The 27593-nt window shown below is 32.7% G+C and overlaps 3 protein-coding genes across 3 annotated transcripts; all 3 read left to right on the top strand.

Moving 5' to 3' along the window:
- The first annotated feature begins 844 nt into the window (after nucleotides 1-844).
- LOC140058284 (DBH-like monooxygenase protein 1 homolog) lies at nucleotides 845-7483 on the top strand. Its single transcript, XM_072103849.1, has 7 exons — nucleotides 845-1099; nucleotides 4477-4623; nucleotides 5251-5430; nucleotides 6113-6199; nucleotides 6378-6548; nucleotides 6719-6821; nucleotides 7314-7483. Exons 1-7 carry the CDS (start codon nucleotides 845-847, stop codon nucleotides 7481-7483), a joined length of 1113 nt encoding a protein of 370 aa, XP_071959950.1.
- A 62-nt stretch (nucleotides 7484-7545) lies between these two features.
- On the top strand, nucleotides 7546-15907 carry LOC140059378 (DBH-like monooxygenase protein 1). The gene is made up of 6 exons (XM_072105262.1): nucleotides 7546-7661; nucleotides 8115-8239; nucleotides 11692-11751; nucleotides 11953-12083; nucleotides 13481-13634; nucleotides 15519-15907. The coding sequence occupies exons 1-6, from the start codon at nucleotides 7622-7624 to the stop codon at nucleotides 15669-15671; spliced, it is 663 nt and encodes a 220-aa protein (XP_071961363.1). The 5' UTR covers nucleotides 7546-7621; the 3' UTR covers nucleotides 15672-15907.
- Nucleotides 15908-20513: 4606 nt separating this feature from the next.
- LOC140058283 (DBH-like monooxygenase protein 1) lies at nucleotides 20514-23932 on the top strand. Its single transcript, XM_072103848.1, has 9 exons — nucleotides 20514-20564; nucleotides 20880-20966; nucleotides 21262-21432; nucleotides 21626-21728; nucleotides 22089-22255; nucleotides 22460-22517; nucleotides 23109-23233; nucleotides 23411-23470; nucleotides 23798-23932. The coding sequence occupies exons 1-9, from the start codon at nucleotides 20514-20516 to the stop codon at nucleotides 23930-23932; spliced, it is 957 nt and encodes a 318-aa protein (XP_071959949.1).
- Nucleotides 23933-27593: the final 3661 nt, after the last annotated feature.

The raw sequence follows: 27593 nt of genomic DNA, 5'->3' as shown, positions 1-27593 counted from the left end.
CACTTGAAATGTTATTTTGTATAAACGACATGGTTAGAGCCTTCACTATTTATTTACCTTGTATCATATTGCTATCGTTTAAAAAAATACGGCTATCACAAATGAGGTAATATAGCAACATTTGTAATAATTATGTGTTAATTGGTCAAGCGTTTCCGAAAAATAAGATATATAAGTAAGATTTTCTTACTTGTTAATTTATCAAGTGCCTATATTAATATACCTATACCTATTGGACCATATTACGTAATCATACATTACTATTGTATGGTCTTTGGCACCACGTGAAGCATTGTTAAATTTAAATCAACCGCTGTTGTCCGTTTATTTGTATCAAGTTGCTCGACTTAGTAATATGCAGACATAGAGTGAGGGGTAGATTGATATGATGCATGTAGTTCTTCTATTCGGTAATGCTGATCTGTTATTTCTGTAAGATCATTGCTCATTGGTCATGTTAAAGTGGTAATCTTGTTAAGAGCTAATGATTTTTATGAAGCTTTCGATTTGCCAACGGTCTTGGAGTTTTTCTATTGTATCCTTGACTCAGAAACAACTAAACATAACAGGGAAGTTACCAATGTGTTCAAGAATACAGCCTTTGAACATTATGGGCTAAATCGGAACTCCAAGACCAATTACATGAATGTAACGTTTCCGGTTTAGGATCACCCATAGGCAACAATGCAGGCCTATTTTCTTAAAAAAGTGTAATGTAAAAAACAGTATCGGAAGTATCTTATCTAGATTATCATGATTAATCCAAGCGTATAACATTGCACACTGTAAGAAATCACGCACTTGTACATAATTGTCCAATCCTGCAGTTTTCGTATTACCGATAATGGCGCGTACGTGTATTCTACTTTTTTTGCTCTGCGCTCTACGCGTTTTCGGTGACAAAACGTTCAATCATAACGTTTTTCTTGATAGCGAGGAAAACGTTCAATTATTTTGGAAAGTTGAAGATGATTCAATTATATTCGAGGTTCGTGCGAATACAACAGGCTACGTTGGGATTGGTCTTAACAGCAATGGAGGAATGAAAGGAGCCGACATCATGATGGCTTGGGTTGTTGATGGTACACCATTCATTTCGGTAAGGGAACGTTTTCTTTCCACTGGTTGTGCCCGGTATTTCCGAGAAGGTTACTTATGGTATAACATTTTACAAAGTTAACATTTTCTTGCAAATCAATAGGCATGTTCTGTAAGTATCTATATATAAATTTACGTAAGGGCAAAATGCTGTAAATCGCGCCTTACTTCTAGAATTTTTTCTCGATGGTATATAAAGTTGGTTCGTACTTTCGGTACTGATTTTAACCGCCTGATGTAACCCTGTTTACTAATTAAATTAAGTTAGATAATTAGTTATCGACGATTAAAACGAATTTAGGTTCAACGATTTACCCCAAATAGGGGTGTTTTCCGATCATGGTATACACTGTCTAATGGATGTCCATCTTGAAAAATACCCGCCATAAAAATGAGAGGAGGCTTCGCATTTTCCTATCTCCTCCTACAATAATTGTTTTTAATAGCTGAAAACCGGTTGAACAGCTAGAGTACAGCATCATAATGTTGAAGACAGGCCGATTTTCTTTAAAAAATACTATTTTTATAGATTTAATATATGTTTATACAAATGTATTGATTTGCGATGAATGGAACATTCCAATCTCTGTTCCACAAGTGTCTATTCCCTCAGGCGTCGTAAAGGCAAGTACTGTATAGGCCTACTCATAACAGAAATTTGATTAATTTTTTTTTTCAATCTGTGCTGCAGAGGTTGGATATAATTTTTTTTTAAACGGATAATGAGCTAGCGTTTTCACTCGCCGTATATTATGTACAAATCTTTATTATTGCAGTTAAACCACCCACATCATCACCCTTCCCTCACTGGCACTAGTAGCGTTGTAAAACCAGTAGAGGATAGGCCTACGGTACATCACATGCCTTAAACGTAGAACAACTTTGGTGGGTAGGGTAGGAACCAACTTAAGTATGAATTGGCTCTAAGAAACAATTGAAAACCATATAGGCCTACTAATTAAGTTGAGTTATAATAAAGATAATTTAATATTTATTGACGATTAAATCGAATTTATGATTTTCCCCGAATAGAGGTGGTTTTCACAAATTGTTTTACACTAGATGGACCACAGATGGTTCTCGAATACACAGTATTTTCCAGCGAGAAAAAAATGGAGATTTCAAATGTACGTACTGCAGGACTATAATACATTGTCGTTTACAGAAACGAATAAATATACACGATGATTTATGTAGTCAGCTAAAATTAGTCCCTGGGAATTACTTCCGAGAGAGAAACAAAATGAGTCCAATTTTTTTTATTTGGACTCATTTAAATAAACCCAATTTGTGTTTTGTATGTAACATTAAGGGTCGAGGGATGGGGGAAGAAGATAGGTACAAAGAGGAAACATTTTAAAATATATTCTTATCCACTCAGTAACGAAATATTGTTTTTAATGTTTTATAGGCCTATAAATAATATACCACTAAATACAGTAAAACATCATTTACGATTTAATACTTTGTTAAAACTCTCACTGTCATAGTCGATTGAAATAGTAAAGTACATGTAACGATACACCACTACGTACGTTTATATATTTTTAAATTATTAATTAATACAAACGTTGAGAAGCAACTGTCAGTAATAACGTTTATTTATTTGTATATTATATGTTTATAATCTAACAGTAGGGCCTACCCACAATCACAGTAATAAAGTTTATTTGTATATTTGTTTATATTATATCTAACAGTACCAACACTCACAGTAAGAAATTTGCGATTCAAATTGCGATCAAAAGTGGTTAATACCTTAAACAGTATTGTACAGCATTGCAATACTATTTATGTTTATTTTCCAAGGGGGCCCATAAATCTAAATCTATACCTCTATGGTTAAACCAAATAATTTGGAATGTTCCATTCATCACAAATCAATACATTTGTAAAACGTATATTAAATGTATCAAAATAGCATTTTTTAAAGAAAATCGGCCTGTCTTCAACATTATGATGCTGTACTCGAACTGTTCAACCGGTTTTCAGCTATTAAAAACAATTATCGTAGGAGGAGATAGGAAAATCCGAAGTGTCCTCGTATTATTGTGTGCGGGTATTTTTCAAATTGACATCCATTAGACAGTGTATACCACGATCGGAAAACACCCCTATTTGGGACAAATCGTTGAACCTAAATTCGTTTTAATCGTCAATAACTAATTATCTAACTCAATTTAATTAGTAAACAGGGTTACATCAGGTGGTTAAAATTAGTACCGAAAGTACGAACCAACTTTATATACCATCGAGTAAACATTCTAGAAATAACGCACGATTTACCGATTTTTGCCCTTACGTAAATTTATATATAGATTATACAAACATATAGGCCTACACGTGGTAGGATGTATCGTTACATGTAGGCCTACTGTACTATTTCAATCGACTAGGACGGTGATAGTTTCAACAAAGTAGTACATCGCAATGTTTTACTGTGTTTAGTGGTATATTATTTGTAAAACATGAAAACAATAATAATAATAATAACTGGTACTTGATATAGCGCATTATGCTGAAAGCCTCAATGCGCTTTACAAAGACAGAACAATTTAGAAAATTACAAATGAAAAAGGTGGGTTTTGAGGAGAGATTTGAAGAAGCCTGACGGATTTCAATAGGCAACGCATTCCATAGAGAAACGGATGCCGAAGAAAATGAATGATTTCCATAAAACGTGGAAGGATGAAATAGGCATATATGGGCAAGAAGAGACTCACATCTAGATCTCAGAGACCGCTTAGGAACATAAGGTTGAATAAGTTCAATTAATATTTCGTTACTAAATGGAAAAAGAATATATTTAAAAAATTTTTGTTTTTGCACCCATCCTCTTCCCCATCCCTCAACCCTAATGTTACATACAAAACACAAATTAAGTTTGTTTAAATTTAACTTAAACAATTGGTCTCATTTTGTGACAAGTTTCTCTTTCGGAAGTAATTCCCAGGGTGCTAATTTTAGTTGAGTACATAAATCACAGTGTCTATTTATTCGTTCCTGTAAACGACATATATTATTGTCCTGCGGTACGTACATTTGAAATCGCCAGTTTTTTAACGCTGAAATTATTATGTATTTGAGAACCATCTGTGGGCACGACCTAGATGGTACGCGAGCGAAGCGAGCGTACCATCTAGTATATTAAATAAAGAGTATTCCTTCTATTATGCAATGTATGTCTTTATTGCTTTCCAAATAATGCTTACACTTATCAAACTAGTTTGACAAAAAAAGTGTGATTTTCCCAAATGTAGAAATGATATGACATCATCATGTCCATTATGGGCACATCACACTTTTTTTTATCACATAAAGTTTGATAGTGTAGACAGAGCTTTTTATATCATCTTTACATAATTATTTTAATTTAAGGATCGACATGGCATTGGAAATGAAGAACCTAAAGTTGATACACTAGATGATTACGAGATGTTATACGGAAGTGAAGCAGATGGTCTAACAACAATAGGCTACCAGCGAAAATTGGTTACCTGTGACGTCAATGATTACGATATAACTGTAAGTATGTGGTATTCACTTTTTACTTAAAGGGTCTTTTTATTTAAAATCGTATAGTATATAGCTTAGTATCATGAAAATTATATGTATTTGTATTAAAGGCATGGACTTTAACCTATTTATTCCAAGTTCTGGTCACAAGACTTATGGATCTACTGTTAATCTCATCACGTGAATTCTTATACTTTTGCTTTGTTGAAGAGTTCCCGTTACCATCCATGGCCAATAAAACAACAACTCTTATACATTATTGCATTTTGACCAACACATTTATTATTTTAACAAAAGGTTACGAACTCATAAGAGCACCTGATCACATGTAAATTACTAGGAACTCACGATCACCTTTATGTTAATCATAATGAACCAGGATCACCTTTATGCAAATTACTAGGAATACACGATCACCTTTATGTAACTTAATAGAAGCACACGATCACCTGTATGTAAATCATAATGAACCAGGATCACCTTTATGCAAATTATTAGGAATACACGATCACCTTTATGTAACTTACTAGGAACACACAATCACCCTGTAAACCATAATGAACCAGGATCACCTTTATGCAAATTACTAGGAACACGTGATCACCTCACGACTTAATATTTTTTTTTATTTCGAAGTCTGATACAGTCAGGGTAATGTGGTCGTACCATCCGGATGATCCTGATGATGGACAGACTGCAGTATACCATGGCCCTCAATGGCGGGGTGTTAAGTCTGTGGTATTTATTAACGTTGGTTCGTCAAAAGTAAACGAGTTACCGGAAGGCACTAACAGTTTCGATATTTTAATGGACAATGTAAGTATACATACATGCAGATGTAATATTCTTCGGATTTGACCGGTTGTATTATTTGACTTCTAGAAATATGATAAAGACAAATGTTCTTTCCCTATAGGTTATACTCTTGCCAGTAGGTCTACGGTCTCGTAGGTATATCCCTCATTCATTTAATTCATATCTCCCATTATCGGTTGTTTAACTGTTTCTTTATTGTGCGTTTGAGCTTTAACGAGTCATTTTCTGTTATTATTAACTGATAATGAAAATAAGTAGTACTGTAGTGTTATGTTTGACATCATGGCATCACTTTGAAATGTTGTTCCAGTCCGATTCCCTTTCACATTTTAACAACATTTACAAAAACATTGGCAGTGTTCATGTTCTCAAAACAATTCATGATTTGGAACCTTCTATGATGTCAACACGTGAAAGTCATTGCTCTAGACCGAGTCAGTTCAGCTAAGAGACGAAACATGTTTTACAAGATCTGTACAAGATAATCTAACTGGTTTTTTTTAATTCAGTCTAGTACCAAATTTATATTCACGTTACATATCATATAGTGTGCAGTAATATTTATAAAATTTCCTAGAAGAGACATAGAGTAGGCCTACATTTTATCCACGTTTTTCACAAACCATAACTGCCCTTTCATCTCACTTATGGAAACTTATTTGAGTACTGTATATGTTTTCAGGTCCTTGTACCAGAAGATACCGCCACTACATATTGGGCTAATCACCGTGAAATACCCGAACTTGCAACACCGCATCATGTAATTCGGGTAAGAATAATAATTATCATTACATGGTTCAGGGGAATAACAACACTGAAGAAGATATCAAAGTTCAATTCTATTTTTTAGAGCGTGTTTCAAAAGACTAATCATTTTACTGATTATTCTAATGAGAAATGTTTCGTTTAAATACACTTACATAATATTTGACCGACATTTCTTGTAGATTGAGCCTATCGTTCAGCCTGGTAATGAAGGAATCGTTCATCATTTAGTTCTAAAAGAATGCTACGGACTTACAAACATCACTGGCAATAGGAGTTTGCACTACTTTGATGCTATGTATAAGTACAGTGCGTGTTCTAAAATGATTTATGCATGGGCTGTCGGGGGAGGGGTAAGTCCTTGCTTTCGTACTAAAATCTTGTTGTTTTCCAATGACTGACTTCACTCGAATAAACTGTACGTATTGCCTCGGTGTAAGTTATTGAACGGGAACTGTACCTAATTTTATTGCTTTGTCAATGGACTGCTTATTATGCTTAATACCAATTGTGTTCATTCCAGCATTTAGAGTTTCCAGATAACGTTGGTTATAAAATAGCTGGAGAGGATCCAGTCAAGTTTTTGCAGCTTACAATTCACTACAATAATGCACAGTTACTTAAAGGTAATACATCGTTTTTCATTGAGTTTGAATAAATTGTTTATATGTCTGACGGACAGCAAAGAACCTATGGACCTTCTATAAATGCAGATCCGCTGCTGAATTGTTAATATGTCTTCTGTGACGGTAGTTAAAATCTGTTATGCTGTATTCTGTGATGGCGCTTGTTATAATCTGTTATGCAGTATTCTGTGATGGCGCTAGTTATAATCGGTTATGCAGTATCCTGTGATGGCGGCAGTTACATTCATTTATAATGCGAGATTACTTTTTAGAATAACGTAATGCATAAATAGCATAAAAGAAAGATTAGTACTCGGAGTTGATTGCAAGTACGAGAGACAAGTGTACGCTATACTATTGTAGCAAGCCAGTGTTTTAATAAAGTACGAATGAATTTTGTTTTTGTTTGTACTTGTCGTCAGAGGATTATTGATCGGAACCATAATTCCATGAACCATCTTTCTGAGATATGTTTAATCTTTGTTTTTTTAGGAGTTTACGATAACTCTGGTGTTCGAATTTATTACACGTCTATCATTCAGCAGTATGATTCAAGTATGCTGATGGTAGGTGTGAAAACTTCAAAATTCTTTCCAATCCCACCAAAACAAGATGCTTTTCCAGTTTACGGATCTTGTACTACAAAGTGTTTAAAAAGGTAGATATTGCATACCAAATTTGTATTTCCCTTTAACATTTAGTTCCATGCTTTCTATTTTTTTCTAATCATTTTAGTTTAATTTTAGATATTTTAATCTCAAAATCCTACTTTTATATTGAAGCTACTTACAGAAGGCAACATGAAGATATTTGCTGTTGTTCTCCATGCACATTTAGCAGGTTTGACGTTTTTTTTATATATATTTTTTTCACTTTTTGCTTTGCATCTCTTCTCTTCTCATCACTTCTCTCTCTTTTCATCTGTTTTCTATTCTCATTCATTCTCTATTCTCATCCCTTCCCTTTTTCTCACCCTTCTTCTCTCCTCGGCCCTCATCTCGTTAAACCTCTACTTTCTTCTTAACTCTCATCTCTTCTCATCCCAGCCGTCTCATACCCTCTATTTATACCTCTCCTCTTTGTTCATTCCTCCGTTCTCATCCCTTCTCTTTTCTTATTCCTTCTTTCTTCTCCTTCTTGTATCTTCTCATCTTCTTTTGTACTGTCGAGTTGTGTGCCATAACAACTCCCAATGAGCAATTAAAAAAAACAACTCTTGTTTACCTCAGTGTTTGAAATTGTCATGAATTTTTCATTTGATTAAATATCACTATTTTATTAATCGTTTTACAGGAGTTGGAATGCGAGTCACACATTATACAAACGGAAAATACCTTGGGGAAATTTCAAAAGATCCCGCCTATGACTTTGATCTTCAAGAAGTCCGTTACATTAAAGAGCCCTGGATAGTAAAACCGGTAATGTTAACATTATTTTCTTTTTTTAAAAAAAGTAAGAAAATTATGTTGAATTTTATTTAGGTAGTCTTATTTTTTTATATTAAATGCCATAATATGTATATTTATACCAATAACTAAGTTTTAGAAAACAGCCTAGGAACTAGACGACATTATCTTAGGCTTTTTGGTCACTTTAATTATTGCTGTATAGTAAAGCTCTGTCTACACTTTCAAACTAGTTTACAAAAAAGGTGTGATGTGCCTAATATGGTAGTGATACGACAACATCGTGTCCATATATGGGCATATCACATTTTTTGTCGCATAGAGTTTGGTAGTGTAGAGAGAGCTTATAGTGTAGGCCACTATGTAATTTCGTGTCATTTTTTTGTTAAAAGCAAAATTCCAGCTGATTTAGTGTCTTTAGGATGTAATGTGATTAAATAAATATGTTGCCATTTTTTTAAAAAAGCTTAAGGGTGTCAAATCCAAGATGGCCGCCAATACGTAAAATATCCAATAAATGTACCATATTGGACAAAGTAACACCCATTATGAATAATATTTTAAGTTCATTTTGAATTTCAAAATGGCCGCCATTTTTTAAAAATGGATTAAATTTCTTATTAAAACATGTGCAAGTTATGACGTTGATGGAAATCACATAAAATGATACGCCTATGACAACAACATTGGTGATTGACACAAAATGGCGGCCATTTTTAAAAAAATTGGTTAAATTTCTTATTAAAACTTGTATAAGTTAAATAAAATTAGATTGAAATATACAAAATGATATGCTTATGACAACAACATGGTGATTAACACAAAATGTTGACCATCAGGAGGTCTACAGTACTGACAGTACACTTCTTCATATTAAAACATCTCATAAACTTCTTCAGTTAAATGACAACTAACTCTGCCAAAGTCCTTCAATGAAATATTTCTAATCTTGAATGCGATACAGTAAGTTGACCTTCCTTCGTTCTCTACTACTGTATCCATCAAACTTCCACAGACTGATCTGCGTTCCCAACAACGTTGTTCAGAAACAAATTGGCAAAATAACTGAAATACCTCATTTCACCGGCAAATAATCTCTATAGCAGTCTTCTTTTACTTTGATAAGTTTGTCACCTGTATTCACCGTCATATATATTTTTTGCCAATATTCGTCTTTTTCTTACGATCCCATATAGACAGTTTGCCTTCTACAAGACTTTTACCAATGCCTCAAACATTTTCTGTCCAATTTCATCATGCCATGGCCAACAAACACCTTTGTGCACTCATCAAACCAGTGTATAATGCTGGTCTGTCTGTAGGGGGTAGGCCTACATATCTAATGAAATTGGTTGAGATTGTAGAAGATGAGAAGTACTGTAGGAGTTCATTCATTTACAAGGTTATTTATAGGCAGAGCTGTATCTGTATTTCCTTCAAGCTTCTGCCAAAAGTTGACAGGTTGAAAACTTACCAACCATACTGGTGACTATGGCCCTGAAGGTTCAGACATTGAATTACATAGCAATAACGCATTTATTATTTAACATATTTATACAGGATTTCACAATAAGGTATAAATGCACTTGTTTTATATTGTGGTCCTGTCTCCTTTCAAGTTTCAGTTTCATGAAAAGAATAGAATCTATATATAAATTATGGTTAATTCTGACATAGGCGAGCACAATGGAAAAACTTTGGAACAAATTTCTGCCTTGGATACCTACCTGAACTATCTCAGGTGTACCGCGAAATGTAAAACAGTTTTCACTATTACGATATAGTTCCATATTTCTATCTTAGGAATATTATTACAAAGAGTTTTAAAACAAAATTTCTGATTCATCGGTAGATTTTCAACTCAATTTCAATTGTACGCGGTCAAAGTAATTTCCGGGTTCAAGATGAGTTCACAGGTTCACCTTGCAACTACCTGGTTTCAGTTAAGTTGGTCGTTAGTGGCTATAGCTATTTTAGTTTTTTGTTTATTTTCGGATCGGACCGCGCATGTGAAGGTACAGTAGTTAAAAAATAAAATCCCGATAGCCGAGTTTTATTGAGTAAGCTGGCAGGATTAACTGTAGGCTATCTGTGTCCCATTAGGGCCCATATTGCAAGCCGTCTAAAACATCTTCCTTCTTGGGCCGAAACGGCCTACACTGTCGCGGAAGTTAGTTTCAAAAGATGTTTAAATTAAATAATGTATTATGATGGTATTTATTTGAATAAACGCCTCCCCAATAAAACATCACTTTGAATAATAATCGCCTACACCCCCCCCCCCCCCCTCCCACACCTACCCAACTATCTAATAAACGCCCATCCACATTAATTATACACACAATATTGTATATACTATTTATAATAGAATTCATTACACTGTTAACTATAATTTACGAAGCATTTGTTATAATTTTTTACCACTTTTCATATCTATTAGAGGATTTTATTTGATTATAAATGTTACGATATTATTAAAACTAAAAAATTCCATCGAATAAGCATCTCCCTCAAATGAACTCTGCCTCCTCACCGCCGCCCTATAAAACAATAAACACTATACTTTAAAATGTTATTAATCATCTAAGACACTGTAAAACAGAGTAGGTTTAGTTTTTCGAATTTCAAGCATTTTCAATAATGGTAACCGACAGAAATCGTACAAGGAGAACGTCCTTCTAAAACCTTTTTACCCGAGTCATTATCCTTCCGAGAACCTTCGTTTACACTTCCTAGAGGGGAGCGAGCGAACTAGAGGTCTAACCCTCTAGTTAGACGTAATTGTTGTTGAATATTTGATATAAATTGTTAATTTGTTCCATACTTTTGCAACTCCAACTTTGAACAATTATTTAATTTAATAGTCATAGTGGGGTATTATATATCTTATATAGAGGACATTGACAACTTTAACCTTATATTTACAATTTACAATCCTGTGAGAAGTGACAATTTTAGAACATTGTGTACAAACAACAATTTATGCACACATATTTAAAAAAAAATTATTTAAAGAATTTAATTTTTAGTGGCGGCCATTTTGAAATCCAAGATGGCCGACAGATTATCGCTTTACATAGTTAGGATTGTATAATGGGTACAGTAATACCATCAAAGCGGACTTGTTCCACATTCATAATTTGTATTATTGGTGATATTCTGATTTTTAATAGGATTATTTGAATGTTGGGGGCCATCTTGAATTTGGTCCTTTAAATGTCTTTTGAAAAAATGGCAACATATTTTTTTTCATTCCTTATATTATCAAGATATGAAATAAAGTCAAAGTTTGCTTTTAACAAAAAAATATACACGACATTCATATAAACGACATACCAGCCTACACTATTAATAAAATAATAGAATATATAATAACATGTTTTATGAATATAAATATTAATTTACTTTGGCAAGTAAATCCTAATTATCTTACTTTACTGATCTCATTCCATATAACTGTACAGAAAGATGATCGATTAGTAGAGTGTACATACAATACAATGGGCAGAACAAATGTTACTTTTGTGAGTATGACAAAAACATAAAGAAGTTTTAATCTTTTTTAGTAATTTTTAGTAACTCGCGAAACTAGTATGTATAAAACGCCATCTGTGCCAAAATGTTATTCTGTTGACGAATACCATGAGCAATAATGGCTGGCTGCAATCTAGTAAACAACGTTTGCTAGATAATAAAATTAAAACAAATACTAATTGAAATTTCAGGGAGGATTGGCGACAACGGAAGAAATGTGCCTTGCTTTTTTATTTTACTATCCAAAATCTAATGCTGGAAAATGTTACAGTAGTCCACAGCCAAGTACATTAGAAGAAAATCTTAATTTAGGTGTCACAAAGTGAGTAATATTTGAGCACTGTTTTTAAAATGTAAAGTATGGTATCATATTATTATTAGCAAGGAATTTGTTGGTAAGTAAGAACCACGAGATTTTACAATAATCTACCGTCAGTGCAAATGAATGTTTTAAAATTTGTCGTACGTACATATTGTGAAAGAATCTATAACACAAGAATCTCTTATCTGTTTGCATTTGAAATATTGTATCGGGAGTAGGCCTACTGGGCCGTAAGGTTACACTGGGCGTTAAACCGTCACTACAGATCTCATGTACAGGAATACAAAATTAACTCATAATATGAAAGCATGCGCTCCTGGGCTTAAACTTCCCGGATGTTCTCTACATTACAGAGATGGTTTTACCTTTCAAACATGTTGAGGGCATGCTACTTCATGACTTAAAACACCCCGACTCTATCCCACAATGCCTTTCGAAGCAGATTACTGTGTTATAGTTTTATCGATTATAGAATGTTAGTAAATAATAATTGAACACTCTACCGAGCTATAATAAGTTAGATAAGTAATACCAATGTAGGCCTAACTCTTACATTAGGAGGTAAAACAGAGTTAACCCAACAACTATTTAGTTATTGTCTTTTTTAGCTTTTTTTATATTTCTTTGCGAGCATCACACAGCGAATCATCACTTTTTGATATATTTTTGCCAGAAACTAATATGACGCGCCATAAGTGCATGATTATCGTTTTACGGATAATATGTAGAACCTATACTTATTAGGAGAATTATTGTAAGCTGCATTTCTATATACAAATAAACAAAAACAATTGAATACATTAAAGATGTATTATTCCTTTGACTAATTCCAAAAAAAATAAAAAATAAAAGATTTAAAAAAGAAGTGGATCATTTTGAAGTATCATAATATTTATTAACTTTCACCAAAAATTTGTCGAAAAAAAAAATCATTTAACTGAAATACAGACGTGTTTTTTGTTCAAAAAATAACTTTTGAATTCCAGTCAAAGTTTTTGATCAAAACATATCTCATAATGCAACGCGATTGTTTGGCTACTCTGTATGCATAATCATAAAACTTCCTCGCGATCTGTGTGAGAACACCTTCTCAACCGTGACGAGTTGTAAACAATCCTAATTAGCATCAAGCATAATGCATACTCGTGGTGTGACATCTTTGTTTACTTTCGCTGGCGACGATTTTCCAGACGAAATGTAATCAAATTAATTTACATGTAAACGTAAACTTTTTGTCTTAAAGTGAATAACTTTAATATTACTTTGATATGGCCAATTTAAATTTAGAATATTTTGACCTTCAATTTTTGTGTTTCAAGGGACAATACATCTTTAAATTAGCGCTTATGGTAATAAGTTATCATAATAGCATTTTCCTTCCCGTTTCTTGATGTTAGGAACAAAAGCTTCCGTGAAACTTTACAAGAGTTATATTGGACAAAGGAAAGAGTGAATATTTTAAGAAAGTGGTGGAAAGAAGCACCCCGTATGTCTTCCTGTACAGACCATGCTGGTCACAATGCATTTCACGAGGATGAATTTGTAGAGGAGGTAGGGTTATAATGTTTATATACAGCTTGCATGCGGGATATAGGCCTACTTTAAATGAAATTCTATGACTGTGATTACCGACGAAATTTCACTTCTAATCTCATAAAAATCTGATTTTCGTTTATAATCGGTTTAAAACTTTTGTAAAATTATGAATACTAGTTTGTGCCCACAGATGGTTCGCAAATACACAGTAATTTCAGCGTAACAAAACTGGCGATTTCAAATGTACGTACCGCAGGACTATAATACATTGTCGTTTACAGAAACGAATAAATAGACACGATGATTTATGTAGTCAACTAAAATTAGCACCCTGGGAATTACTTCCGAAGGAGAAACTTATCACAAAATGAGTCCACATTTTTGATTTGGACTCATTTCAAGAAACCCAATTTGTGTTTTGTATGTAACATTAGAGTTGAGGGATGGGAAAGCGGATAGGTACAAAGAGGAACAATTTTTAAATATATTCTTTATCCACTCAGTAACGAAATATTTTGTTCATGTTTAAATAATATACCTCTAAATACAGTAAAACATTTGCGATTTAATACTTTGTTAAAACTGTCACTGTCATAATCGATTGAAATATTAAAGTACATGTCACGATACACCACTACGACGTTTATATTATTGGTAATTATTAATTAATACAAACGTTGAGAAGGAACTGTCAGTATAAAGTTTATTTGTATATAATAATGTGTTTATATATCTAACAGTAGAGCCTAACGCCAATCTCGGTAATACAGTTTATTTGTATATATTTTTATATTACATCTAACAGTACGAACATTCACAGTAAGAAATGTTCGATTCAAATGAGGACCAAAAATAGTTATTTATTTATAATAGGTATTTACAGTATTGTCAAAGTATTGCAAGTTTATTCTCAAAGGGCCCATATATTTACCTACCGTATGTGTTAAACCAAGGGCTCATAAATTTACCTCCTTGTGTTAAACCAAGGAGGTTTTATTATCGCTTCGCTCGCGTACCATCTAGGTCGTGCCCACAGATGGTTCTCGAATACATAATAATTTCAGCGTTAAAAAACTGGCGATTTCAAATGTACGTACCGCTGGACAAACTACAATAATAAAGATTTGTATGTAATATACGGCGACTGAAAACGCTAGCTCATTATCCGTTTAAAAAAATCTATATCCAACCTCTGCAGCACAGATTGAAAAAAAAAATGGATCGAATTTCTGTTATGAGTATACAGTACTTGCCTTTACGACGCCTGAGGGAATAGACACTTGTGGAACAGAGATTGGAATGTTCCATTCATCGCAAATCAATACATTTGTATAAACGTATATTAAATCTATCAAAATAATACTTTTTAAAGAAAATTGGCCTGTCTTCAACATTATGATGCTGTACTTTAGCTGTTCAACCAGTTTTCAGCTATTAAAAACAATTATCGTAGGAGGAGATAGGAAAATGCGAAGCCTCCTCGCATTTTTGTGGCGGGTATTTTTCAAGATGGACATCCATTAGACAGTGTATACCACGATCGGAAAACACCCCTCTTTGGGGCAAATCGTTGAACCTAAATTTGTTTTAATCGTCAATAACTAATTATCTAACTTAATTTAATAAGTAAACAGGGTTAAATCAGGTGGTTAAAATCAGTATCGAAAGTACGAACCAACTTTATATACCATCGAGTAAACATTCTAGAAATAACGCGCGATTTACCGAATTTTGCCCTTACGTAAATTTATATATAGATTGTTACTATTAATATTTATCTTTGTATACAGAATATTTACCAGTCAACAGTTTGCGTTGGTAAAATAAAGGTCGCCACCTCGCTATCTAAAAACGAATTGGGTACAATTGTTAGAAGGCATTATACTATGTTTCTTATAGGTGCGACGATATGGTTATGTTGAGACGAAAAGTTTGGACAATTTGATTGACATTCAGAATGGAATTGTTGAAGAAAACCAGTGTTCCCGTTCGACAAGTTCAAAGGGATCTTTGTTTACTGTTTTTATCTTAGCTATTTTACCGTTTATATAATCTTGTTATAGAGTTCAATAACATGCTGTCTATTACTCTTTAAAAGTAGGTCCAATGCATGACACTTTTTACTTATACTTTTTTGTTAAGCTTCTTCATCATTGAGGACATAAGGTCGTCATTGGTTGGTCACACACACTTATCAATTCAATTCGATTTCTTTTTCAGAAATTTCATCCATATCCACAAACGTACAACAAACAGAAAATGAAAAAAGAAATTCGTTAAACTATAAGCTTAAAGACCCCTTCCCTGCAATTTTGGACGTTTTTTGGAAAATAATACATATATATCACTTTAAAAACATTAAACCATGTCATTTCTTGTCTTAAATGTACGTTTTATGGTAAATTATGATAAAAAAAAGTGAGAAACAATGCACTACCTAAGTAGCTCGCGGCGATCGACCTCTCGTGGACGGTCTTAGGCCTAGCCTAGCTAGGCTTAGTTTTGTAGGCCTAGCTGGTAAACATCGGTAACGTACGAACATCGTACGCGAGCTATATACCTAGCCTGACGTTGTATAGTTGCTGCATTAATTGTCTTTCTATTTTTGCCAAACTCCGTTGATACAAATTGGGGAAAACCCGGTATTTTCGCTGAAAAGTTAGGAGTCTTCCATTTGTTTTGGCCTCACGATCGATCGAAAAGTGGACGAATTACAGGTGAAAAACAAAAATATCAATCCGCGTGCAATGCATTTTGGGATTTATAGCGGGCCGCTATAATTATTAGAATCGACTTATTTTTCACATTTTTAACCGTTTAAAGACGAAAAAAGTTATCGCAATAGGACCATATAGTATTATTTTTACATTAAATATAGTTTGTGATCTTAAATTAGATCTAAAAAACGTAGGGAATGGGGCTTTAAATATATAGGATACTTCTCAATCTACAATACATTTTTGAGTTATGGAGCATATGTTTACAAACACAAGCAACAAAAATATTACAACTATTCAACATACGTTGCATGAAACCATGATTATAAAAGACCTATGCCTAACATTAGTCGATATAATTTGGTGATCCGAGAATTATTTTCGAAAATAAAAATATAACTTTAAATTTACCATGTTGTCTTCATAATTATTCTGCACACATTTATTTATTTTTCTATGTTTCTATACCATTCGGTTAATGTTTTTGTTTGACGATTGTAGATCTACTTACGCATGCGCAGATCAACTTTTTTTTAAAGGGCGGAGCTTGCACGTTACATATCGGTCAATAAAAAAAAGATATTTTGGCCCATCAATTATTTCACGTCACTTGAATATATATTTTGTATAAACGACATGGTTAGAGCCTTCACTATTTATTTACCTTGTATCATATCGCTATCGTTAAAAAAAAATACGGCTATCACAAATGAGGTAATATAGCAACATTTGTAATAATTATTTTGTAATTGGCCAAGCGTTTCCGAAAAATAAGATATATAAGTAAGATTTTCTTACTTGTTAATTTATCAATTGCCTATATTAATATACCTATACCTATTGGACCATATTACGTAATCATTCATTACTATTGTATGGTCTTTGGCACCACGTGAAGCATTGTTAAATTTAAACCAACCGCTGTTATTGTCCGTTTATTTGTATCAAGTTACTCGACTTAATAATATGCAGACATAGAGTGAGGGGTAGATTGGTATGATGCATGTAGTTCTTCTATGCGGTAATGCTGATCTGTTATTTCTGTAAGATCATTGCTCATTGGTCATGTTAAAGTGGTAATCTCGTCAATATCATTATTTACTTTCCGAAAAAAGTTAAAGAATCATTATATATCTAAATATTATACTGCTTAGTTAATATGCTTATTATCATTATTTATACTCATATACTATTTATGTCTTACACAAAATATTATTTGTTGTTTATTATTGCAATCTTTAATCTATACTATATATAATGTATATATAGTATATACTATATATATACTGGAATTATAATTTATGTATACATATTTTTTTTTTCATTTACCAATATCGGTAGTTATTTCATTTATAATTATCATGAAACTATTGAAATATAATTTAAATAATTTGTATAAAGAAGATGTTAGTTATGTTATTATACTGTAATTTTTTATCCTAAATTATATAATTATATATTCTAGGTTATTTTTATTTTTTTAGTAATGTGTTTTGTTATGGGTCCCTACGAGACAAGTTTTTAACTTCTAGAAGGGATCCATGATAATAATGACTACCAATTACTGCTTTATCTATGTTCACTTTAATATCTTTTTTCTATTTTGTATATATTCATTCATTATTATCTAAATAAATATTATCTGAATTATCTGAAGAGCTAATGATTTTTATGGAGCTTTCGATTTGTCAGTGGTCTTGGAGTTTCTTCTATTGTAGCCTTGACACAGAAACAACTAAACCTGTGTCCCAACTCCCCCGCATCGGCACAATGCATTCACAATCAATCAAGACCTAGCCTTTTTAAAGTGGCCCGGAACAGTATATCCTGGCCTAATACGCATGCGCATCTTTGCTATCTTTCGATCTCCTTTCTTCTACGTCCGTCACGATGCAGAAGCTCACTAACATCAGAAGACCGAAGGCTTTTCAAGGTTCGGTAAATCTTTTACGTTGTTTACTGTACTTCTCACTGGCAGATCTTACTGAAGAGTTCATGAAACGAAGTTCATCGATTTTATTTTCGTTAATAATGACGATAATGTCGCGTTCTCTGGTTTTCTTGCTTTGCACTCTTGGTGTGTTTGGTGAGATGAAATTCAATCACAATGTGTTTCTTGATAGCGAGGAAAACGTTCAATTATTTTGGAAAGTTGGAGATGATACAATTATATTTGAGGTTCGTGCGAATACAACGGGCTACGTTGGGATTGGTCTTAACAGCAATGGAGGAATGAAAGGAGCCGACATCATGATGGCTTGGGTTGTTGATGGTACACCATTCATTTCAGTAAGAATTATTTCTAGTTTTTTTTTAAACATGAATAAAGGCCTATACGTTTATACATGCAACGATATAGTCAGTCATATCATTTTCAACATTAAGACAAACAAAGATTTGGCTTCAGATTAAGTATATTTTCAATCTGGTTTCCTTATAAAGTAGGCATCGGTATTACAAACTTATCTTAAATCGTGAATTAAAAATATGAATAGCATTTGGAACAAAAGATAGTCTAAAACGTGAATTAGTTGATCGTGGTGGTCTAACTCTTCCTGATCTATTTACAATAAATTCATTGTGTAATAATGAGTGAGAAGTGTTTCCCATAATTTTTGTAAGTAATGTCCCTATTTGAATATTTCGTAGAATAGAGCTTCCTAAGAGTCGAATTTATGTATTGTAAGTAAGTCAGTAGATTTCTGTACAAATATTTGTTTAACTAAAAAAAGGTAAAGTTCATTCTTCTGGACAACCGGGTTAAGTCTGTGTTGATTTCCACGCTTTTCTCATTATTGTTACATTTTTTAATTATATTTTTTACTGGTAAATTCCATGGATATAGAAGTCATAATAGTATTTCCAATATAATGTATAATTTGCAGAACTATACAAATAAAAAAACTCAGGGAAATAAAAAAAACACAATTGACCATGACTTGTGTCCTCTCATTTCCTTTATGATAAAAACTAATCCAATAAATACCTTTTCAAATCGCTTAAACTATATACGTTGACCTAGGCTTATAATCAAAAATTTTATATTTAAGGATCGACACGGCATTGGTAACGAAGAACCTAAAGTTGATGCACTAGAGGATTACGAGATATTGTACGGAAGTGAATCAGATGGTCTAACAACAATAGGCTACCAGCGAAAATTGGTTACCTGTGACGTCAATGATTACGATATAACTGTAAGTATTGTGTAAAATAAATGATCCTTAACACCCAATGATTGTTTATAATTGTCAGTTTATTATATTGTACAGTAGCATATCAGTATATTTTACCTAAAAGTAGCATACCGGTATATGTTATTAAAAAGAACATTTTTTTTTTATTATATTGATTATTATTTTAATTTTGCCATGAAATCTCAAATAATTTATTTTACTTACCTAAACCGATGTCCAAAAAGAAAACTCGATATTGGATCAATCAATCAACCCCACCAAACATTGCAACCACTCCTAGATAGTGAATGAGTAATTATATATATATATATATATACATAATACAATATTTAATAGTATTATGAAATAATGCCTAATTAATTAACCATAATACAGCAGAACCTTTTTGGTACGCTCCTTTTCAGGAGAAGCTTATCTACATCAAACTTTGTGTCAAAAAAGGTGATGTTCCCATATAATGGACATGATGATGTTATATCACTACCATATTTGGGCATATCACTACCATATTTGGAAACATCACTAGTTTGATAGTGTAGTGATTAAGCCATGCATAACGAACAGTTTTTATTTCACAGTCTGATACAGTTAGAGTAATCTGGTCGTACCACCCAGATGATCCCGATGGTGGACAGACTGCAGTATATCATGGCCCTCAACGACGGGGTGTTAAATCTGTCGTTTTTCTCGATGTCATTTCGTCAAAATTAACCGAATTGCCGGAAGGGACGAAGAGTTTTGATATATTGGTTGACAATGTGAGTACGGATACTGAAATACATTACCTGTACAGTACCTCCATTTTGATATTTCGAGTTTTACCATAAATAGCAATAAAATGCAAACATGGGAGAAACGGTCTTCGTTGAAATATTTCCAATGACTGTTTTTGTTGTATTGTTATTGTACTTGTATATAGTTTAATTGTTTTATATTTTTTTCTCATTATGTTTTCCTTCTTTTGGTTTCCTTTTCAAATTATGTTTTGTTTTTGGACAGCACCGCATGCTGTGAGTGCCACCGATCCAAAGGTGAATGGGTCAACAAATAAATAAATAAATAAATAAACAATGTACCGATTGTCTGTATTGAACACAACTTTATAAGGAATATTTAATTGTGTGCCAGATAAGTTTAGCCCTCCTTATATACTTTCTTGTTTTCTGTATTGAAATAATTATGAATATGTAGTTTTACAAGATAGCTGTAGTTTCTCTCATATGTTATTATAACAACTATATTGCTTCTCACAATTTTCCTCTCTATAGTAACTCACTCTATTTATCACAAAACATAATGTTGAACAATTATCTGAAATGACACGTTATTTAATCATATGTTTTCAGTTAATAGTTCCCGACAACCAAGTCACTACATATTGGACCTACCACGATGAAATACCTGAGCTGGCAACTCCGCAACATGTAATTCGGGTAAGAATATAACATTAAAGATAGATTAAACATGATTGAACCTGGACATTTCTGGTAACAAGCTATTTTTTTTGGTCCAAAAAGAATGTCTAATGATACTAAAAGTGCTCGTAAATCCCCTAAAATAGCCGCCATTTCCTGTTTTCAGAAAATGGAAAAAACCCTTTTTGATCTTAGATCTAAAATTTGTAGGCCTAGAATGTTTGTAATCCAGTCTCCTTTGTCTACCGTTGTCAATAGGCCTACTCTTTAATGAGATTTTCCAACGGTATATGTGCTTACAAATCAATTGTAGATTGAGCCTGTCGTTCAACCTGGTAATGAAGGAATCGTTCATCACTTAGTTCTAAAGGAATGCTATGGGCTTACAAACATCACTGGCAATAGGAGTTTGCACTACGTTGATGCTATGTACCAATTCAGCTCGTGTTCGAAAATTATTTATGCATGGGCCATCGGGGGAGGGGTAAGTGAAGATTTATATGCATTTCAAAGTTCTCGCAAAAGTATTTTAATGGCCGCCCAAAGGTATCATTATAGAGTACCGTTAAAATACATATTTATTTATGTCAATAAATAAGAATGTTTTCTATAAAGTTATTTAAATAGTAAATGCAAATAACAAAATTATTTAAGCATTTTCTTAAAAAAATATTCAGTCTTTAGAGTTTCCAGAAAACGTTGGTTACAGAATAGCTGGAGAAGATTCAGTCAAGTATTTGCAACTTACCGTGCACTATGACAATGCACAGCTACTTACAGGTATTGCTCTTTTGTTAAGAAATGGGCAACATCCCCAAAGATCTCTAAATAAACATAAAAATCATAAGCAAAAGCAACATCAATAGCATACCTACCTAACAATTAGAATTTTTCATTTAACTAATCTTTTAGTAGACAAGAACATTTCTCTTGTAATAGTATTGATCAAATTAGTGAATGGCAATACGATTGAAAGAATGAAATCTGAATAAAAACTAATTATTATATTAAGTTTACGCCTAGGCTTTCATAAATAAGCGAAGTAAAGTAACACAAAGTCGAGCAGTCGGTGCCTTTCGCACTTTCCACAATAGGGGCCTACTCAAATTCGCCACTAATGGTGGTATCCTTTTATTTTAGGGGTTAAAGATAACTCTGGTGTACGAATTCATTACACTCCAATCATACGTGAATATGATTCGAGTTTACTGACGGTAGGTGCTGCAGTTTTTGCATTCGGTCCAATCCCGCCAAAAGAGGAGGCGTTTCTAGTCCACGGATCCTGCGATTCTAAGTGCCTAACCGAGGTAGATATTTATTCATTCTTTTCCTTTATTTCGCATATAACATTATACATTTACGTAGTATTATAATAATAGGCCTACTATTATTTTTAGATTTTAGATCTAGATGGATTATTTTTCTTTATTAAATGCATGTTGATATTGTTATTGAAATGCCATTTAGTTGTAATAATTCATGCTCAAAATATATTTTGTTTTATTTTGTAGTTTCTCCAAGAAGGCGAATTGAAGGTTTTTGCAGTCTTTTTACATGCGCATTTAGCAGGTTTTTAACATTTCATTTTATAAACGAACAACTGATAATATCCAAATCCAATACCATACAAACAGTTGTGAACAATAATAAGGTTTATCGCAAATAGCTTGATTTCGCAAGGAACGTCAGTGCACAATGCATGATAGGAATTGGGTTTGGGAGCAATAGCGTCACCGTCTAATAAAAACTTTATATATTGTTAGTGGCGCTATTGCTCCCAAACACTTCCCATCATGCATCGCTCACGCTATTTGCGATAAACCTTTACAAGCCTACGAATACCACGTTAATGTATCATGTCAAAAGTATTCTACTGCAGTAACTGCATTTTTAACGTGTATAAATGTAATTATTTAGCAAATTTTTTTTATTGAAGAGTCTGCTTTAATGTTTTACAATGATACAACCAAAATCAAAAGAAAAATAATAATGTAACTTGTGATATATTGGCTATACTATAATGGCTGCACACAGCTTTACTTTATAACTCAATTATATTACACAAACCCAATACACGAGTTGAGGTTCAGCCATTTTCAACCGTTACGTGGTGTTCAGTTCCACTTTCAAGATAATGTGTTTGATTAATTTGTTTTACAGGAGTTGGAATGCGAGCAACACATTATAGAAATGGAAAATACATTGGAGAAATTGCCAAAGATTCTGCCTACGACTTCGATCTCCAAGAATTTCGTTACCTAAAAGATCATTTGATAGTAAAGCCGGTAATGTTTTTACTTTTGAATACATAAAGTAAAATACGTGTGTTTGGATGCACCGAATGTAAAGAACTGGTTAAGGATATGTAAATGGAGGCTTTGGAGGAGGGGATATGTCGTGCAGTTGACTGTTAAATCTTGAAGAAGAAGAAGAATCTAAATGTTTTGTCTTATTTTTTACAGGAAGATGATCTATTAGTAGAATGTACATATAATACAATGGACAGAACAAAGGTTATTTCTGTGAGTATTTTAGTACAATAGTGGAAAGCATGCTTAGCGTGTTTTAGCTTCCTTTTTTACCATATCTAATGAGCGTGATCAATCCAGCAATTGCTGATCATTAGGGACCCTCAGAGGTTCACAAGAAAAACATACACACAAGATGTTATAAATAACAAAGTCTTATTACAAGTCTTTGGGAAGTTGTAATTTAATCTTAGAAAAGATTCTGACATGTGACGGGGCTTGAACCCAGGACCCTTGGAGCATCATAACCACACTTCACAACTTTACTTCAAAAACTGGAGTTCAAAATAATTATTATGTAATTTAAAATGAATGTTTTAGGGAGGATTGGCGGCAACGGAGGAAATGTGTCTGGCTTTCCTATTTTACTATCCGAAAGCTAATGCCGAAAGTTGTTACAATGCTCCACAACCAGATTCCTTAGAGGAAAATCTTAACTTAGGTGACCTAAAGTGAGTAATAATAATAATAATAATAATAAATACTTTATTTTAACACGGAAAAGCTTGTGTCACCATAAAGGTGTTCTTCTACAAGGCCGTGATCAACTAACAGTAGTACATTACACATTTAAAAATAACAAATTTTAAAAATAACAAATTTTAAAAATAACAAATTTTAAAAATAACAAATTAGAGAACAAAAATATATGAACAGAAACCTTAATTACATTTGTGATAAGAGTACAAAATAAATAATAAATCACACCAATAATTTTTTGAAAGTATTCAAATTTGTGGCATTTTGCATTGGTTTTTTTAGAGTATTCCATAAACTAGCACCATGATATGAAAAACTTTTTTTTTTATATTCTGTTTTGGGTTTATCCAATTTTAATACATCCTTTGATCTTGTATTGTATGTGTCTAGTTTGGGTGTAAATAGTTCGTTTAGATATGGTGGTGCTTGATTATGGAATATTTTATATAACATTTTGGCTTCATTATTATGTAGTTGAGTATTAAGATTTATCCAGTTTAAGTTTTGCAGGGCTTGTGTACTTGAGTCGTATTTCCTTGTTTTTGTAATAATTTTGGCTGCTCTGTTTTGTAGCATTTGTAGTTTATTAGTATTTTTTTTATTTGATCTGCCCCACACAATATTACAATAGTTAAACTGTGGAGAGATAATACTATTATACATTAAGCAAGATACATGTTTTGGGACGAGATTTGAAGATTTTTTTAAGTAGTACAAGCCTGGCAATACTTTACTTTTAACATTATCTATTTGTTTATCCCACAGTAAATATTCATCAATAACAACACCTAGATGTTTACAGCTTTTTACTCTTTGTAGCCGAACATTGTCTATGTTTAAATTTAGATCAATGTTTGCTAATTTTGCAAGCCTTTGTTGTGTTCCTATAAACATACACTGAGTTTTATTTACATTTAGACTAAGCTTGTTACTTGCTAGCCATGATTTGATTTTTTTTAAATCTTCATTAATTTTTGCAAGTACTTCATTTATATCAGAAGATGCAAAGTAAAGAGCTGTATCATCTGCATACATACTAATCTGTACACTATTTACATGCTTTGGTAGATCATTTACATAAAGTATAAATAAGAGTGGTCCCAAAATTGATCCTTGGGGGATTCCACAATTACTATAGCATTTATCTGATCGGACACCATTTACTTGTGTTAAGTGCGTACGATCACAAAGATAGTCTTTAAACCAATTTATAATAGAGACATCTAAGTTAAATGATTTAAGCTTGTCTATAAGTATGGTATGGTCTACCGTGTCGAAAGCTTTTTTCAGATCAAGCATGACTAAACCTATATACTTCCCACAATCAATATCATTTATCCAATCTTCTGTAATGTTTAATAATGAAGATACAGTAGAGAAATTAGGACGAAATCCTGATTGGTAAGCATAAATCATATTTTTTGAGTTAATAAATTGATAGACCTGATCAAATACAACCCTCTCGATAATTTTAGAAAGAATCGGTAAAATTGATATGGGTCTGTAGTTGCTAGCTTCAGTCCTATCTCCCCCCTTAAACACTGGGCATATTTTGGCACATTTCCATCTTTTTGGAAAAGTACTGGTTGAGAGTGAGAGATTTACCAAATAAGTGAGAGGTCCAACGATTTGATCAATAACCAACTTAAGCATTTTAGCTGGAAGCTCATCTAAGCCTGTCGCTTTACTAACATCGAGTGCGTTTAATTGTTTATAAATATATTCCTGATTAACAAAACTAAATTTAAGTAGGTCCCTACTTTGATTAGTATTATTTACAATAAGTAATCTAGGAATTTCTGGTGGGATGTTTTTTGCAAGGTCAGGTCCTATTTTAGAAAAATATTTGTTTAAATTGTTGGCTATTTTAGAAGAGTCTGCTGTTAGTTTGTTATCATTTGTTTTTAAGTTTGATATTTCAGTGTTTATACTCTTTGCTGGGACAATATATCTTAAAGTTTCCCATATTTTCTTTGAATCTTTTGTATCTAATTGTTTAGAAAAATATTCTTTTTTACATTTCTTTATTTCAGCATTTACCTTATTTTTACTTAGTTTGTATTGAGCCCACATTTCAGGTGTATTAGTTTTAGATGCTTTCTTTTTTAGTACATCACGCTCACGCATAGACCTAACTAGATCATCTGTTAGCCAAGGACTAGTTTTGTTTCGCACCCTCTTCTTTTTTAGCGGGGCATAATCATTAGCAATTTTAAGAAAATTAGATTCGAAAAAATATGTAGCGTCATCAATATCATTATAATGTTGAATTTCTTGCCAGTTTATTTTTTCAATATCCCTTTTAAATTCATTTTCATTAAAATGTTTGTAGTTTCTACTTGTTTTATATTTATGCTTATGAGCTTTACACTTTTCTTGTTTACCAACAATTACATAGATAGCAGAATGGTCACTGATACCTGTATGTAAAACACCTGATTTGGAGATACTATTAGGAACTGTTGTGTAAATATGGTCTATTAAAGTACTACTATTTTCTGTGATTCTCGTTGGCTCAGTTATTAATTGAGTTAGATGAAAATTTTTAGCAATATCAATTAATTTTTTAGTATAACAAGATAGGTTTTTAGAATGAGTGTCACAATTTACATCCCCAATTATCATATATTCTAAATTTGTACTTTCAACATTCTCTAGTACTTTTTCTATTCTCTCAAAGATCTGCATATCAGAATTTGGGGGTCTATACCATGATAAAAGGAGGAATGGTTTTGAATTTAGTTGTTTAATTTCAATAATAGACATTTCCAAATGTTCATTCATAAGATCTGGTCTTAACTTATGAGTAGTCTTCCCGTTGCGATTTAAGTACACAGCAACTCCTCCACCTTCCCTGTTACGATCTTTACGATAGAGATCATAGCCATTTATACGTACATCATTATTACTAATAGTATAATCAAGGCGAGTTTCATTTAAAGATATAACATCAATTTCATTATTTTCTATAATGTGTTTAAAATTGTCAAAATTACCTATAAGTGAAACAATGTTAAGACTTAAAATACTTAGACCATGTCTTTGAAATATTGAACAGTCTTCAGTGAAAACATCCGTTGTACCGGTTACATCTTGAATCGAGTTGTTAGTTTCAAATAAGAGCGGTAGGTTTAACGTTTCGTTTAAAATATTGTTACTGTAAATGTCTTTTATTTTCACGGCCCTATCTTCATTGCCATCTTTTCATATGTTTTAAATTACGTTAAGAGCTAGCTATCGTACACGCAAGATTCTAGTTATTGTGGAACATATGGAGTGCCATACCTTTACTCGAGTCAAATCAACAGAAAGCCCGCTATTGGCGCTCGTGAGAAAAACAAACTACAGTAAAAAAAATCAATTTACTTAGAGAGAATATAATTTTATATAAAATTATTTGCAGCTTATCACATTTAAACTAAAATAACTGCTTTATATTAGGATATATTTCCTCCATGTGTTAGGTAACATGGCGATAATTTTAGGCATTTATTAGAGTTTAAAGCTTGATTGTATTTTTTCCTTTCTCTACTTTTTTAAAAAAGAAACAAAACACTGCGCGAAACACTCCAAGATTTTGACTGGACAAAGGAAAGAGTAGATGTTGTGAAGGCATGGTGGAAAGAAGCGCCTCGTA

The sequence above is a fragment of the Antedon mediterranea genome, chromosome 9, assembly GCF_964355755.1.
Source record: "Antedon mediterranea chromosome 9, ecAntMedi1.1, whole genome shotgun sequence".
Lineage (NCBI taxonomy): Eukaryota > Metazoa > Echinodermata > Crinoidea > Comatulida > Antedonidae > Antedon > Antedon mediterranea.
This window is presented reverse-complemented; position numbering and strand designations above follow the sequence as displayed.